The sequence below is a fragment of the Salmo salar genome, chromosome 11, assembly GCF_965601325.2.
Source record: "Salmo salar chromosome 11, fSalSal1, whole genome shotgun sequence".
Taxonomy (NCBI): domain Eukaryota; kingdom Metazoa; phylum Chordata; class Actinopteri; order Salmoniformes; family Salmonidae; genus Salmo; species Salmo salar.
Genome location: NC_138301.1, coordinates 107,914,633 through 107,929,633, shown reverse-complemented (window position 1 = coordinate 107,929,633; position 15,001 = coordinate 107,914,633). Strand labels below are relative to the sequence as shown.

At 47.0% G+C, this 15,001-nt stretch overlaps 1 protein-coding gene across 1 annotated transcript; it reads left to right on the top strand.

Moving 5' to 3' along the window:
• Nucleotides 1-2,576: 2,576 nt before the first annotated feature.
• Nucleotides 2,577-11,269, top strand: LOC106563634 (choline-phosphate cytidylyltransferase B). The gene is made up of 8 exons (XM_014129390.3): nt 2,577-2,819; nt 3,601-3,700; nt 4,177-4,293; nt 4,432-4,583; nt 6,971-7,049; nt 7,199-7,341; nt 8,058-8,246; nt 8,501-11,269. The coding sequence occupies exons 1-8, from the start codon at nt 2,739-2,741 to the stop codon at nt 8,744-8,746; spliced, it is 1,107 nt and encodes a 368-aa protein (XP_013984865.1). The 5' UTR covers nt 2,577-2,738; the 3' UTR covers nt 8,747-11,269.
• The last annotated feature ends 3,732 nt before the right edge of the window (nt 11,270-15,001 follow it).

Below are 15,001 nucleotides of genomic sequence, written 5' to 3'. Positions count from 1 at the left end.
AATACCATACAATAAAAAGGATTAATGTGGTTAAGGGTTGGAAGTGGATTACCCATACTACTTCAGAGGTACAGACCTAATGCTACTCTGACAGCCAGTCAAATGGCAAACAGTCCACAGGGAACTACAGTCTGTCTGAAGCCTAGCATCTCCTTCAACAACATCTCCCTCTCTACAATCACACATTGGTCCTGAGGGACAGATCCCCTTGCCCAGGAGCCATTAAGCCATACCGTGAACAAGGCTGGCCGAAATATGAGCACCATTGTTGAGAGCTGGGCGCTGTCTAGTTTCACATTTCTCAAGAAAGGTCCTGTCGTCACTGCCTCTCCCTGACTATGGCATAGAGGGAGGGGTATGGAGGGGCATGGAGGGGTATGGAGGGGACTCTGGGGAGGATAGGGCCAATAGGATCATCTCATTGTTCATTTGATAACCTTGAAAAGTTGTGTTTAATTGGATAAGCTAGTAGAACATTTATAATCTAGCTAAATGGCCCGGCTGTTAAGTTAACCATCATTTGTTGATTTGAGCGCTAAGCTGTTAATTGAGAAAGCTGGAAAAGATGGACAGTGTTCAGTTATCTAATCTGATAACACCACCAAACGCTTTACTGAGGACACTGAACTAACACAGGGCGACCAGTCAGATACTGAGGACCAGAGCACTTGATTTGTCCCATTTGATCCAGGCTCAGCAGCCCCAGTACTGTCTGTCCCCCATAAGCCATCTATTAATCAAGGAGAGACACGCAGCTGTTTGACACCCCCCATTCTTCCCTCTCAGGGCCTCTCAACCCGATAGAGCAGATAAAAGGATCCCCCCCCACATCCTCCCCCTACAGAACAGGTGTCCACTGGGGTGATGTCACTCCCACAGACCAGACCCACCAAGACTGACTGACAACCTGGTCATGTCAGCAGCAGCAGGGACCAGCATCAATGGTCAGGATTTACTAGATGCCTGGTTTCATTATCCATGTCTTTTCTGAGGTCTCAAGATTTCAGTTAATGTTCAACCAGTCTACATTCAACTAGTCTACATTCAACCAGTCTACATTCAACCAGTCTACATTCAACTAGTCTACATTCAACCAGTCTACATTCAACCAGTCTACATTCAACTAGTCTACATTCAACCAGTCTACATTCAACCAGTCTTGTATCTTTGTGTTTCCAATTGCCAGCTGGCGCCATACTTTCCAAAGGCATTGCTTCTTGCACAAGTGTAGACTAGTGCTCTACTGCCCTCCACTGGTCTGAAACTACAATGGAGGGAGACAAGATTTACACTTGGAACTGCCACATTTCATTCAAACAATGTGAAGCGAATGGTGTGCTTATTAACTAATAACACATACATATGGCCTGAACTTCAAGGAAAAGGGTATGAAATCATGGTCTGTATTACAGTATGCTGGAGCTGGAACTCAGGACCACAGATAGTTCTGCCTCCATGACATCCCCTGCTGATTCTACATACCCATCCATCCTAGACAGTGTTCTAAACTTCTGAGAGGCCTTACTGATAATTAACATCCTTCAACCTCAACAACATAACTGTAATTGACCACAACTCTGTTGTGGAGAGGTCAAAACAGAGGTGGTTCAATGAGCCATGCTTACGTGATGACTTACAATAATCCTGTGTGGCTCAGTTGGTAGAGCATGGCACTTGTGATGCCATGGTTGTGGGTTTGATTCCCATGGTGGACCAGTATGGAGAAGAAAAAATAAAGTATGAAATGTATTTACATTTTAGCAGACTCTGTTGTCCAGAGCAACTTACAGTAGTGAGTGCATACATTTTCGTACTGGTCCAGCATTGGGAATCAAACCCCTAACCCTGGCGTTAAGCACCATGCTCTACCAACTGAGCCACAGGGGACAATGTATGAACTCATTACTGTAAGTCGCTCTAGATAAGAACATCTGCTAATTGACAAAAAAATGTCATGATTAACCTTGCCTGAAGACTTGTTAGCTCCTTGAGCTAAGGCCTGAAGCCCAGTGGGTTAATAAAACCTGTTTTCTCCATGTGCTGCTGATTCAGGCATAAGGGCATAGTGCCCTTATGCTTGAGGTGATTTGGGAAACTTGATAAAGGGGATTTACGATCTAAGGCGTGTCGCATGGCCAGTTAATGACGTTGTTTGAGTGAATGAGTTTTCACTAAACATTGCATAATCAGTGGAGTTGATAGGCACCTTGAGGCTGCCTCATGAACAACTTGTCCCACTATTATGTTTGAGTCAAAAGGTTACCTCAGTCAGATCATATTTAGGAGCAATTTCTAGGAATGAAACTAGGAACTATCGTGTTAAAAATAAAATGACATTCCATGAGACAAAGTTAAACATCTATTTCAAATGGATGAGCCAATAATGAGGCTGATAACAGAATGAGGACATTAACATATAAGCTAGGCCTACACCAAAAAATAAGAGGACAGTCTTATTGTAAAGGTCTGTTTAGGCCTACATGGGGAACTCCTGATCCACCCTGTGTCTTCTACAGAGCTGATGAAAGAGATGCGGCCTGAAGTGCCCTAATACTCTTACCAACTTGGCTTGAACTTTGCACGTTACATTTTCGCGTCACTGGGGTCAGACCAGCCAGCAACATACAAACTTTAAAACTCCCTCATAGATTCCAGAAGTGTAACACTGACAGGGTTGGAGGACGACCAGGTTGACGAGGCACCAGTCGACAGGTAAACAAGGCAACAGAACATCCAGCATGGTGGGAAGGAGACGCGGCTCCAGAGCCACCAGGGGGTCACAGCAGCCCCAACAGCAACGCACGGGGGGACCCCGCAAGGTGAGTCCGTCAGACTACCGAGAGGTGGCATATCAAAAAGTTGAAAATACAAATGTAGCCTATAATGTACTTCTATAACATAGGCAGCTACAAATTATTCCTCAATAAATGTTATGATATTTTCACTGTAAATGTTAAAGCATTATGGGAATGGTATAGCTCTTTGAATGGTAAATTGATCTCTACCGTCAATGAAAGCATTCTTAATCATTAACATGGATTTTTTAAAACCCTTTGTTAGTCTTTTCTCAAATCTTGGGCAGATTTCAAACAGTTCAGGGTTCAAAGTGTACTGACAACTCTACAGATAATTCCTAGTAACCATATACACTCCCACCCACTAGCTCTCACATGCAGAGGAAAACACGCATGAAGCCAGAAATCCATATATATTCAAACGCTTATTAATGCCCTGATGATTTCCATAACTGTGAATATACACGCCTTTACTTATGTACAGACATCCCTTTCCATGAGGTCAGTTACAGACGTAGGATCTTAATTTGAGACAGTTTGCTACAACAGGAAAATAACCCTGCAGCAACAGGAAATGTGAATTATTATGTGGATTATAATTAATGGAATATTTTTTGTAGAGGTTGATCCATTTTTTGTTAGGGCAAAGTCGGACATTTTAAAGTGGAAATGACAAAATTTAGAAGCCTTTTTAACCTCGAATACACTACCAGTTTGCATTTCCTGCTGTGCCGGAAGATTCTCAACAACAAAAGAGTGATCAAATTAAGATCCTACATCTGTAACGTTTTCTGTTCCATCTCAGAGTCTGAGAGAGCCAGCATTATTTGCCAAGGAAGCAGGATATGAGTCGGTGGTCCCTCATGAAAAGCTGACCATCGCCCAAGCCAAGAGAGGTACACCAGGTCAGTCATCTAGTCTATGGTCTCACCAGGTCAGACCAATCACAGGTGAGTCAGACTAATCAGAGGTCAGTGTGACCACCAGTTTGATCCCTCCTGCTGGGATTAGTGAGGAATGACAAGGGAAAGAGGAGACTTACTCAGTTGCACAACTGAACGTTTTCAAATGAAATGTGTCTTCCACATTTAACCCAACCCCTCTGAATCAGAGAGGTGAGGGGGGCTGCCTTAATCGATGTCATTGGCATCCAGTTGTTGTTGGGGGTTAACTGCCTCAAGGGCAGAACGGCAGATTTTTACACCTTGCCGGCTCAGGGATTCAAACCAGCAACCTTTTGGTTACTGGCCCAATGCTCTTAACCGCTAGGATACCTGGGAAAAAGGATAAGAAGAGGTAGGAGGCAGTCACAGAGGGAGGGATGGAGGCTGGGAGAACTTGGAGAGCAACAGATCAAATTAGCGTTTTTCTTTTGTTATAGCAATCCGGCCAGTCCGAGTCTATGCTGATGGGATCTTTGACCTCTTCCACTCTGGACACGCTCGCGCTCTGATGCAAGCAAAGAACCTGTTCCCCAACACACATCTCATAGTGGGAGGTAAATAATGCCTTTTGAATTTTAAAGTGCCTTGAAAATAGATCACAGATAGTGATTGGCTCATATTGATCAGACCACGAAACTCACATTTTAGCGGCACAAGGTGTAAATTAGGTTTTTGTGTGTCTGTCCTCCCAGTCTGCAGTGATGAACTCACACACCGGTATAAGGGCTACACGGTAATGACAGAGTCCGAGCGCTACGAAGCCCTGATACACTGTCGCTATGTGGATGAGGTGGTACGGGCTGCTCCCTGGACCCTCAGCCCTGACTTCCTGAAGAAACATAAGGTCAGCACTTCTGGACAAGGGTCACATATACTGTACATCAGTGTTTCTCAACCAGGGGTACTAGGCCCTATCCACAGGGGGTATTAGGCCCTATCCACAGGGGGTACTAGGCCCTATCCACAGGGGGTACTAGGCCCTATCCACAGGGGGTATTAGGCCCTATCCACAGGGGTACTAGGACCTATCCACAGGGGGTACTAGGACCTATCCACAGGGGTACTAGGCCCTATCCACAGGGGGTACTAGGGCCTATCCACAGGGGGTACTAGGGCCTATCCACAGGGGGTATTAGGGCCTATCCACAGGGGGTATTAGGACCTATCCACAGGGGTACTAGGACCTATCCACAGGGGTACTAGGCCCTATCCACAGGGGGTACTAGGACCTATCCACAGGGGGTACTAGGACCTATCCACAGGGGTACTAGGCCCTATCCACAGGGGGTACTAGGGCCTATCCACAGGGGGTATTAGGGCCTATCCACAGGGGGTATTAGGCCCTATCCACAGGGGTACTAGGCCCTATCCACAGGGGGTATTAGGCCCTATCCCAGGGGTACTAGGACCTATCCACAGGGGGTACTAGGACCTATCCACAGGGGTACTAGGCCCTATCCACAGGGGGTACTAGGGCCTATCCACAGGGGGTACTAGGGCCTATCCACAGGGGGTATTAGGCCCTATCCACAGGGGTATTAGGCCCTATCCACAGGGGGTACTAGGACCTATCCACAGGGGGTATTAGGCCCTATCCACAGGGGGTACTAGGCCCTATCCACAGGGGGTACTAGGGCCTATCCACAGGGGGTACTAGGACCTATCCACAGGGGGTATTAGGCCCTATCCACAGGGGTACTAGGACCTATCCACAGGGGGTACTAGGACCTATCCACAGGGGTACTAGGACCTATCCACAGGGGGTACTAGGACCTATCCACAGGGGTACTAGGACCTATCCACAGGGGGTACTAGGGCCTATCCACAGGGGGTACTAGGCCCTATCCACAGGGGGTACTAGGGCCTATCCACAGGGGGTATTAGGCCCTATCCACAGGGGGTACTAGGCCCTATCCACAGGGGGTACTAGGGCCTATCCACAGGGGGTACTAGGACCTATCCACAGGGGGTATTAGGCCCTATCCACAGGGGTACTAGGACCTATCCACAGGGGGTACTAGGATCTATCCACAGGGGTACTAGGACCTATCCACAGGGGGTACTAGGACCTATCCACAGGGGTACTAGGACCTATCCACAGGGGGTACTAGGGCCTATCCACAGGGGGTACTAGGCCCTATCCACAGGGGGTACTAGGCCCTATCCACAGGGGGTACTAGGACCTATCCACAGGGGTACTAGGACCTATCCATAGGGGTACTAGGACCTATCCACAGGGGGTACTAGGACCTATCCATAGGGGTACTAGGACATATCCACAGGGGTACTAGGACCTATCCACAGGGAGTACTAGGACCTATCCACAGGGGGCACTAGGCCCTATCCACAGGGGGTACTAGGACCTATCCATAGGGGTACTAGGACATATCCACAGGGGTACTAGGACCTATCCACAGGGGTACTAGGACCTATCCACAGGGGGTACTAGGACCTATCTACAGGGGGTACTAGGCCCTATCCACAGGGGGTACTAGGACCTATCCACAGGGGGTACTAGGACATATCCACAGGGGTACTAGGACCTATCCACAGGGGTACTAGGACCTATCCACAGGGGGTACTAGGACCTATCCACAGGGGGTACTAGGACCTATCCACAGGGAGTACTAGGACCTATCCACAGGGGGCACTAGGCCCTATCCACAGGGGGTACTAGGACCTATCCATAGGGGTACTAGGACATATCCACAGGGGTACTAGGACCTATCCACAGGTGGTACTAGGACCTATCCATAGGGGTACTAGGACCTATCCACAGGGGGTACTAGGACCTATCCACAGGGGTACTAGGACCTATCCACAGGGGGTACTAGGCCCTATCCATAGGGGGTACTAGGACATATCCACAGGGGTAATAGGCCCTATCCACAGGGGGTACTAGGACCTATCCACAGGGGTACTAGGACCTATCCATAGGGGTACTAGGACATATCCACAGGGGGTACTAGGCCCTATCCACAGGGGGTACTAGGCCTATCCACAGGGGTACATGAGAAGACTCATGAGACCATAAGCTTACTGGTAAAATGGAAATGAGGGGGTACTTCAAGGGTTCTCTGGGCAGAGCAAAATGTACTTGGTGGTACAGTAACTGAAAAGGGTTGGAGACCATTGCTGTACATTACTAACAATCAGCACTAAAATCTGATATAGAGCATGTCCCTTTTTTTGTAATAAAATCACCTTAATGCTATCCTGTGATTTCCCCAGATTGACTTTGTAGCGCATGATGATATCCCATACACCTCTGCTGGATCAGAGGATGTCTACAAACACATCAAGGAAGCAGGTAACTAACTGATCTGCTCTGAAACAGACATTAACCTGTAGCCAATCGAGATTGTGTCTGTGTGTGTTTGCTGAGTTACAGCCTACTATTTGTCACTACCTGTGTCATCTTGACTGTGTTTGAGCACTGTTCTCTCTGTTGGGTTTCAGGGATGTTTGTGGCCACACAGAGGACAGACGGCATCTCTACATCTGACCTCATCACCAGGATAGTGAGAGACTACGACCTCTATGTCCGACGCAACCTGCAGAGAGGCTACACAGCCAGTGACCTCAACGTTAGCTTCATCAGGGTAAGAATGTGTTATAGGAATTTTATATCTTGATGATAATAATCGATAATCAATTCGCCTTGACTAATGCCCAAGGTTTGTAAGACAATGGGTTAAAATAATTAGGCAAGGACTCAGCTTTCTGCAAAAGGTTTCTGTAGCTTTATTCATGAGAACGTTCTGGTGTCAGGATAACAAAACAGTCATTATATAGTTCTTGCTTACTTACGCACATGCATTTACACACAGTCCGTTGGTGACCTGCAACCCCCATAAACTTCTCACACTGTTTATCACCTTCTGGCTCAGCCTGTTCCTTTCCTTCAAGGTTAGGAACTCTCTGAGGTTTTACTCCCTTGACCATCTGCTTCTCTATCTCTCTATACTAATTGCATACACACATTTCTTTCCCTCTCCAGTGGTTTCTGGACTTTCCGGAACTAATCAGACTAATCGATCCCTACATTGATCATTACATTGATTATTCATTAAACCTGCTGTATGACTAATAATTCATCATGGTTTATTGATTCATTTACCTTTATTAGATAATTCTCTTATCAGAATGACATCATAATTACCGTAGAACAATGAATTAAGTTGGAATAAACATCTGTGACATTAACTTGCATTTGAGGGAGATGAATGCTTGTTTCAGTATTGGTGGTTGTGGTTGATAAACACTAGACCATCTTTAGCTGATTCCCCACAGCCAACCGCATGTCTAACTTGTGCAGGAGAAGAAAATCCGTCTTCAAAACCAGGTGGATCGTATGAAGGAGACGGTGAAGACAGTAGAGGAGAAGTCCAAGCACTTTGTGCACTCGGTGGAGGAGAAGAGCCAAGACCTCATCCACAAGTGGGAGGAGAAGTCCCGGGAGTTCATTAGTAATTTCCTGGAGTCGTTTGGTCCAGGTGGAGCGTGGGTAAGTTTACCTTTAGCCCACAATAGATAGATACTATGTTAGGAAGCATGAAAGGTCAATAGGGGAAGATGGTTAGTAATGATCCCATTCCTCGAAGTAAGTGACTAGACAATATGAACAAGTAGTTTAGGAAAAAAAACACTCAGTTGACAAACAATAACAAAACATATCATGCTGTCTCTCTCTCTGTCTTTCCATCTCTTCCTCTCTCTCCCCCCCTCTCCCCCTCTCTCTCCCTCTCTCTCTGTGAGCAGCATGTGATCCAGGAGAAGAGTGGGCGCATGCTCCAGGCTCTGTCACCCTACGCATCGCCCGTCGCCTCGCCCCTTGGCTCCCCCAGCAGCAGCCCCACCAGGGGGCGCTCCCCATCTCCTCCCTCCTCTCCCTCCTCTCAATCCCCTCGTTCTCCTCGTTCCTCCGCCACCTACCCCAAGGGTGCCTCTGCCCATCCCTCAACTTCCCTCAGCAGCATGAGTGAGGGGGATGACGACGAGAAGTAGAGACGGCACTGTCACGCAAACACTCAGTGTACAGGTAACTGCCGAAATAAAGGAAACACTTGAAGAAACACTTGACTAAATGAGAGATACAGGACAAGGGAAGCTTGGTCTTTACATCCTCAAAGACATGCTTCTGTCAGCTGTAACTATTTTCAATGTATCAATAATCATGCGTTTTTCAAACATAGACAAAGATAGATTCAGATTTTTGACTTTGTATATGTAACTGCCAAAATAAAGGAAACATTTGAGTAAATGAGGGATACAAAGTATATTGAAAGCAAGTCATGTATAAAAATTCCCAGTTGCCCATTATGTTGGCTAACATGGCTAGAAGAAAGGATTTCAGTGACTTTGAAAGAGGAGACTCAAAGTAGCATAGGGGGTTTACATGGTGTGTGGGTGTGTCTCAGTCATCTGATCTCAAACCAATTGAACACTTATTGGAGATTTTGGAGCGGCGCCTGAGACAGTTTTCCACCACCATCAACAAAACATCAAATTATGGAATTTCTCATGGAGGAATGGTGTCGCATCCCTCCAATAGAGTTCCAGACACTTGTAGAATCTATGCCAAGGTGCGTTGAAGCTGTTCTGGTGGCTCGTGGTGGCCCAACGCCAGAGTAAGAGACTATGTTGGTGTTTCCTTTATTTTGGCAGTTACCTGTACATGGTTACTTTGTGCACTGTGTGTGTAAAATGTCGCTCACAGTGTACCATATTTTTGTTATTTTATTGTGTAGGTCGTAAGGTAACTGAATGCACTGTGATAACTCCTTTAGTTGAAACTCCATTCTCACTTCTGATTCCTGAACCACACAAATACATACAACTAATACCACTATTTCACTGTCTAAACCAGGCTTTATTGTTTTACAAATACTTAATAGCAACATGCTTAAATGTGTCTTCAGTTGTCTATGATACAGTGCATTCAGAAAGTGTTCAAACCCCTTGACTTTTTCCACATTTGGTTACGTTACAGCCTTATTCTAAAATGGATTGAATCCATTTTTTTGTTGTTGATGTTTTTGCAAATGTATAAACAATTTCAAACTGAAATATCACATTTACATAAGTATTCAGACCCTTTACTCAGTAATTTGTTGAAGCACCTTTGGCAGCGATCACAGCGAGTCTTCTTGGGTATGACGCTACAAGCTTGGCACACCAATATTTGGGGTTTCTCACATTCTTTCTGCAGATCCTCTCAAGCTGTCAGGTTGGATGGGAAGTGTTGCTGCACAGCTATTTTCAGGTCTCTCCAGAGATGTTCGATCGGGTTCAAGTTCGGGCTCTGGCTGGGCCACTCAAGGACATTCAGAGACTTGTCCCGAAGCCACTCCTACATTGTCTTGGCTGTGTGCTTGGGGTCGTTGTCCTGTTGGAAGGTGAACCTTTGCCCCAGTCTAAGGTCATGAGCGCTCTGGAGCAGGTTTTCATCAACGATCTCTCTGTACTTTGCTCCGTTCATCTTTCCCTCGATCCTGACTAGTCTCCTAGTCCCTGCTGCTGAAAAACATCCCCACAGCATGATGCTGCCACCACCATGCTTCACCGTACGAATGGTGCCAGGTTTCCTCCAGATGTGACGCTTGGCATTCAGGCCAAAGAGTTCAATCTTGGTTTCATCAGACCACAGAATCTTGTTTCTCATGGTCTGAGAGTCCTTTAGGTGCCTTTTGGCAAACTCCAAGCGGGCTGTCATGTGCCTTTTACTGAGGAGTGGCATCCGTCTGGCCACTCTACCATAAAGGTCTGATTGGTGGAGTGCTGCAGATATGGTTGTCCCTCTGGAAGTTTCTCCCATCTCCACAGAGGAACTCTGGAGCTCTGTCAGAGTGACCATCGGGTCCCTTCCGTGACCAAGGCCCTTCTCCCCTGATAGCTCAGTTTGGCCGGGCGGCCAGCTCTAGGAAGAGTCTGGGTGTTTCCAATCTTCTTCCATTTAAGAATGATGGAGGCCACTGTGTTCCCTGGGACCTTCAGTGCTGCAGAAATGTTTTGTACCCTTCCCCAGATCTGTGCCTCGACACAATCCTGTCTTGGAGCTCTACGGACAATTCCTTTGACCTCATGGCTTGGTTTTTGCTCTGACATGCACTGTCAACTGTGGGACCTTATATAGGCAGGTGTGTGCCTTTCCAAATCAGGTCCAATCAATTGAATTTACCACAGGTGGACTCTAATCAAGTTGTAGAAACATCTCAAGGATGATCAATGAAAACAGGATGCACTTGAGCTCAATTTGGAATCTGATAGCAAAGGGTGTGAATACTTATGTAAATAGGTTATTTCTGTTTTTATATTTTATGAATTTGCAAACATTTCTAAAAACCTGTTTTCGCTTCGTCATTATGGGGTATTGTGTGTAGATTGATGAGGAAAAAAATGGATTTAGTCCATTTTAGAATAAAGTTGTGGAATAATTAAAGGTGTCTGAATACTTTCTGAATGCACTGTATACAGTAAAAAAAAATATTTTATGACATAAATAGTTTCTATTAAATATTAAATACAAAACCATCCTTTCTGAGAGTATTTGATCTACTCAAATTTTCCAAATCAATTTAATTTGAGGCCTTTGCTTTAAAAACATTTGTACCAATCTAAAGTAGGATATGTCTCAAGGTATTCTGATACTGCCCTAAGCATCCAAAGTGATTATAATCTCTTATAAATTTACAGTACCATATTGCAATATCAAGCATTCAAATACTGACCTACTAGCATCCTGAGTAACACTTAGTCACACACACATACATACTAACTGGATCATCCCTTTATCTACTGAAATCCATTGCATACTGGCATAACATGACAAACCAATCTTCTAGTTTTACACAGTATATTGTCACTGTAGGACAGGTTGCTCCAGTCGTCTGGCTCAGGGCCGGTCTGGTAGTGTCTCCATGCTGACTTGTTGAAGACCGGGAGACGCACAAAGGACTCGCTGGACAGAGCCTGGAGGTCAGAGACAAACACATGGGATGCTGGAGCATGTTGACTCCAATGCTTACCACAGATGTGTGAAGTTGGCTGGATGTCCTTTGGGTGGTGGACCATTTCTGATACACAAGGCAAACTGTTGAGCACGAGAAACCCAGCAACGTTGCTGTTCTTGACACACTCAAGCCGGTGCGCCTGGCACCTACTACCATACACTGTTCAAAGGCACTTCAATCTTTTGTCTTGTCCATTCAACTTCTGAATGGCACACATACATAATCCATGTCTCAATTGCCTCAAAGCTTAAGAATCCTTCTTAAACCTGTTTCCTCCCCTTCATCTACACTGATTGAAGTGGATTTAACAAGTGACATCAATATGGAATCATAGCTTTCACCTGGAGTCATCTGGTCAGTCTATGTCATGGAAAGAGTAGGTGTTGCTAATATTTTGTACACTCAGTGTAAATACAACATGATACAGGCAATAAGGAAGGACTTCACACATACACTACAGTACAAATTACGACCAGTTAATTGATAGCCTACAGAAACTTTATTTTGGTACAACATAAATGCTACCTATGCTACACTCCAGTCCCTAGACTTCCTGGCGCTGACGGAAACATGGATTACCACAGATAACACTGCTACTCCTACTGCTCTCTCTTCGTCTGCCCACGTGTTCTCGCATACCCTCGAGCATCGAGCCAGCGGGGTGGTGGCACTGGAATCCTCATCTCTCCCAAGTGGACATTCTCTCTTTCTCCCCTGACCCATCTGTCTATCTCCTCATTTGAATTCCATGCTGTCACAGTTACCAGCCCTTTCAAGCTTAACATCCTTATCATTTATCGCCCTCCAGGTTCCCTTGGAGAGTTCATCAATGAGCTTGACGCCTTGATAAGTTCCTTTCCTGAGGATGGCTCACCTCTCACAGTTCTGGGTGACTTTAACCTCCCCATGTCTACCTTTGACTCATTCCTCTCTGCCTCCTTCTTTCCACTCCTCTCCTCTTTTGACCTCACCCTCTCACCTTCCCCCCCTACTCACAAGGCAGGCAATACGCTGGACCTCATCTTTACTAGATGCTGTTCTTCCACTAATCTCATTGCAACTCCCCTCCAAATCTCCGACCACTACCTTGTATCCTTTTCCCTCTTGCTCTCATCCAACACTTCTCACTCTGCCCCTACTCGGATGGTACTGCGCCGTCCCAACCTTCGCTCTCTCTCTCCCGCTACTCTCTCCTCTTCCATCCTATCATCTCTTCCCTCTGCTCAAACCTTCTCCAACCTATCTCCTGATTCTGCCTCCTCAACCCTCCTCTCCTCCCTTTCTGCATCCTTTGATTTTCTCTGTCCCCTATCCTCCAGGCCGGCTCGGTCCTCCCCTCCTGCTCCATGGCTCGACGACTCACTATGAGCTCACAGAACAGGGCTCCGGGCAGCCGAGCGGAAATGGAGGAAAACTCGCCTCCCTGCGGACCTGGCATCCTTTCACTCCCTCCTCTCTACATTCTCCTCTTCTGTCTCTGCTGCTAAAGCCACTTTCTACCACTCTAAATTCCAAGCATCTGCCTCTAACCCTAGGAAGCTCTTTGCTACCTTCTCCTCCCTCCTGAATCCTCCCCCCCCCCCCCCCCCCCCCCCTCCTCCCTCTTCGTCAACCATTTTGAAAAGAAGGTTGACGATATCCGATCCTCGTTTGCTAAGTCAAACGACACCGCTGGTCCTGCTCACACTGCCCTACCCTGTGCTTTGACCTCTTTCTCCCCTCTCTCTCCAGATGAAATCTCGCGTCTTGTGACGGCCGGCCGCCCAACAACCTGCCCACTTGACCCTATCCCCTCCTCTCTTCTCCAGACCATTTCCGGAGACCTTCTCCCCTTCCTCACCTTGCTCATCAACTCATCCTTGACCGCTGGCTACGTCCCTTCCGTCTTCAAGAGAGCGAGAGTTGCACCCCTTCTGAAAAAACCTACACTCGATCCCTCCGATGTCAACAACTACAGACCAGTATCCCTTCTTTCTTTTCTCTCCAAAACTCTTGAACTAGCCTTCCCCGTAGCTCAGTTGGTAGAGCATGGTGTTTGCAACGCCAGGGTTGTGGGTTCGTTTCCCACGGGGGGCCAAGTACGAAGAAGAAAAAAAAAGAAATTGTATGAAAATGAAATGTATGCGTTCACTACTGTAAGTCGCTCTGGATAAGAGCGTCTGCTAAATGACTAAAATGTAAAAAATGTAAAATGTCCTTGGCCAGCTCTCCTGCTATCTCTCTCAGAATGACCTTCTTGATCCTAATCAGTCAGGTTTCAAGACTGGGCATTCAAATGAGACTGCTCTTCTCTGTGTCACGGAGGCTCTCCGCACTGCTAAAGCTAACTCTCTCTCCTCTGCTCTCATCCTTCTAGACCTATCTGCTGCCTTTGATACTGTGAACCATCAGATCCTCCTCTCCACCCTCTCCGAGTTGGGCATCTCCGGCGCGGCCCACGCTTGGATTGCGTCCTACCTGACAGGTCGCTCCTACCAGGTGGCATGGCGAGAATCTGTCTCCGCACCACGCGCTCTCACCACTGGTGTCCCCCAGGGCTCTGTTCTAGGCCCTCTCCTATTCTCGCTATACACCAAGTCACTTGGCTCTGTCATATCCTCACATGGTCTCTCCTATCATTGCTATGCAGACGACACACAATTAATCTTCTCCTTTCCCCCTTCTGATAACCAGGCGGCGAATCGCATCTCTGCATGTCTGTCAGACATATCAGTGTGGATGACGGATCACCAGCTCAAGCTGAACCTCGGCAAGACGGAGCTGCTCTTCCTCCCGGGGAAGGACTGCCCGTTCCATGATCTCGCCATCACGGTTGACAACTCCCTTGTGTCCTCCTCCCAGAGTGCTAAGAACCTTGGCGTGATCCTGGACAACACCCTGTCGTTCTCCACTAACATCAAGGCGGTGACCCGATCCTGTAGGTTCATGCTCTACAACATTCGCAGAGTACGACCCTGCCTCACACAGGAAGCGGCGCAGGTCCTAATCCAGGCACTTGTCATCTCCCGTCTGGATTACTGCAACTCGCTGTTGGCTGGGCTCCCTGCCTGTGCCATTAAACCCCTACAACTCATCCAGAACGCCGCAGCCCGTCTGGTGTTCAACCTTCCCAAGTTCTCTCACGTCACCCCGATCCTCCGCTCTCTCCACTGGCTTCCAGTTGAAGCTCGCATCCGCTACAAGACCATGGTGATTGCCTACGGAGCTGTGAAGGGAACGGCACCTCCATACCTTCAGGCTCTGATCAGTC

Coding starts and splice junctions, on each gene's coding strand:
- LOC106563634 (XM_014129390.3), top strand. CDS start 2,739: ATGGTGGGAAGGAGACGCGGCTCCAGAGCCACCAGGGGGTCACAGCAG. Junction 4,584..6,970: donor ACTTCCTGAAGAAACATAAG/GTCAGCACTTCT, acceptor TGATTTCCCCAG/ATTGACTTTGTAGCGCATGA. Junction 7,050..7,198: donor CAAACACATCAAGGAAGCAG/GTAACTAACTGA, acceptor GTTGGGTTTCAG/GGATGTTTGTGGCCACACAG.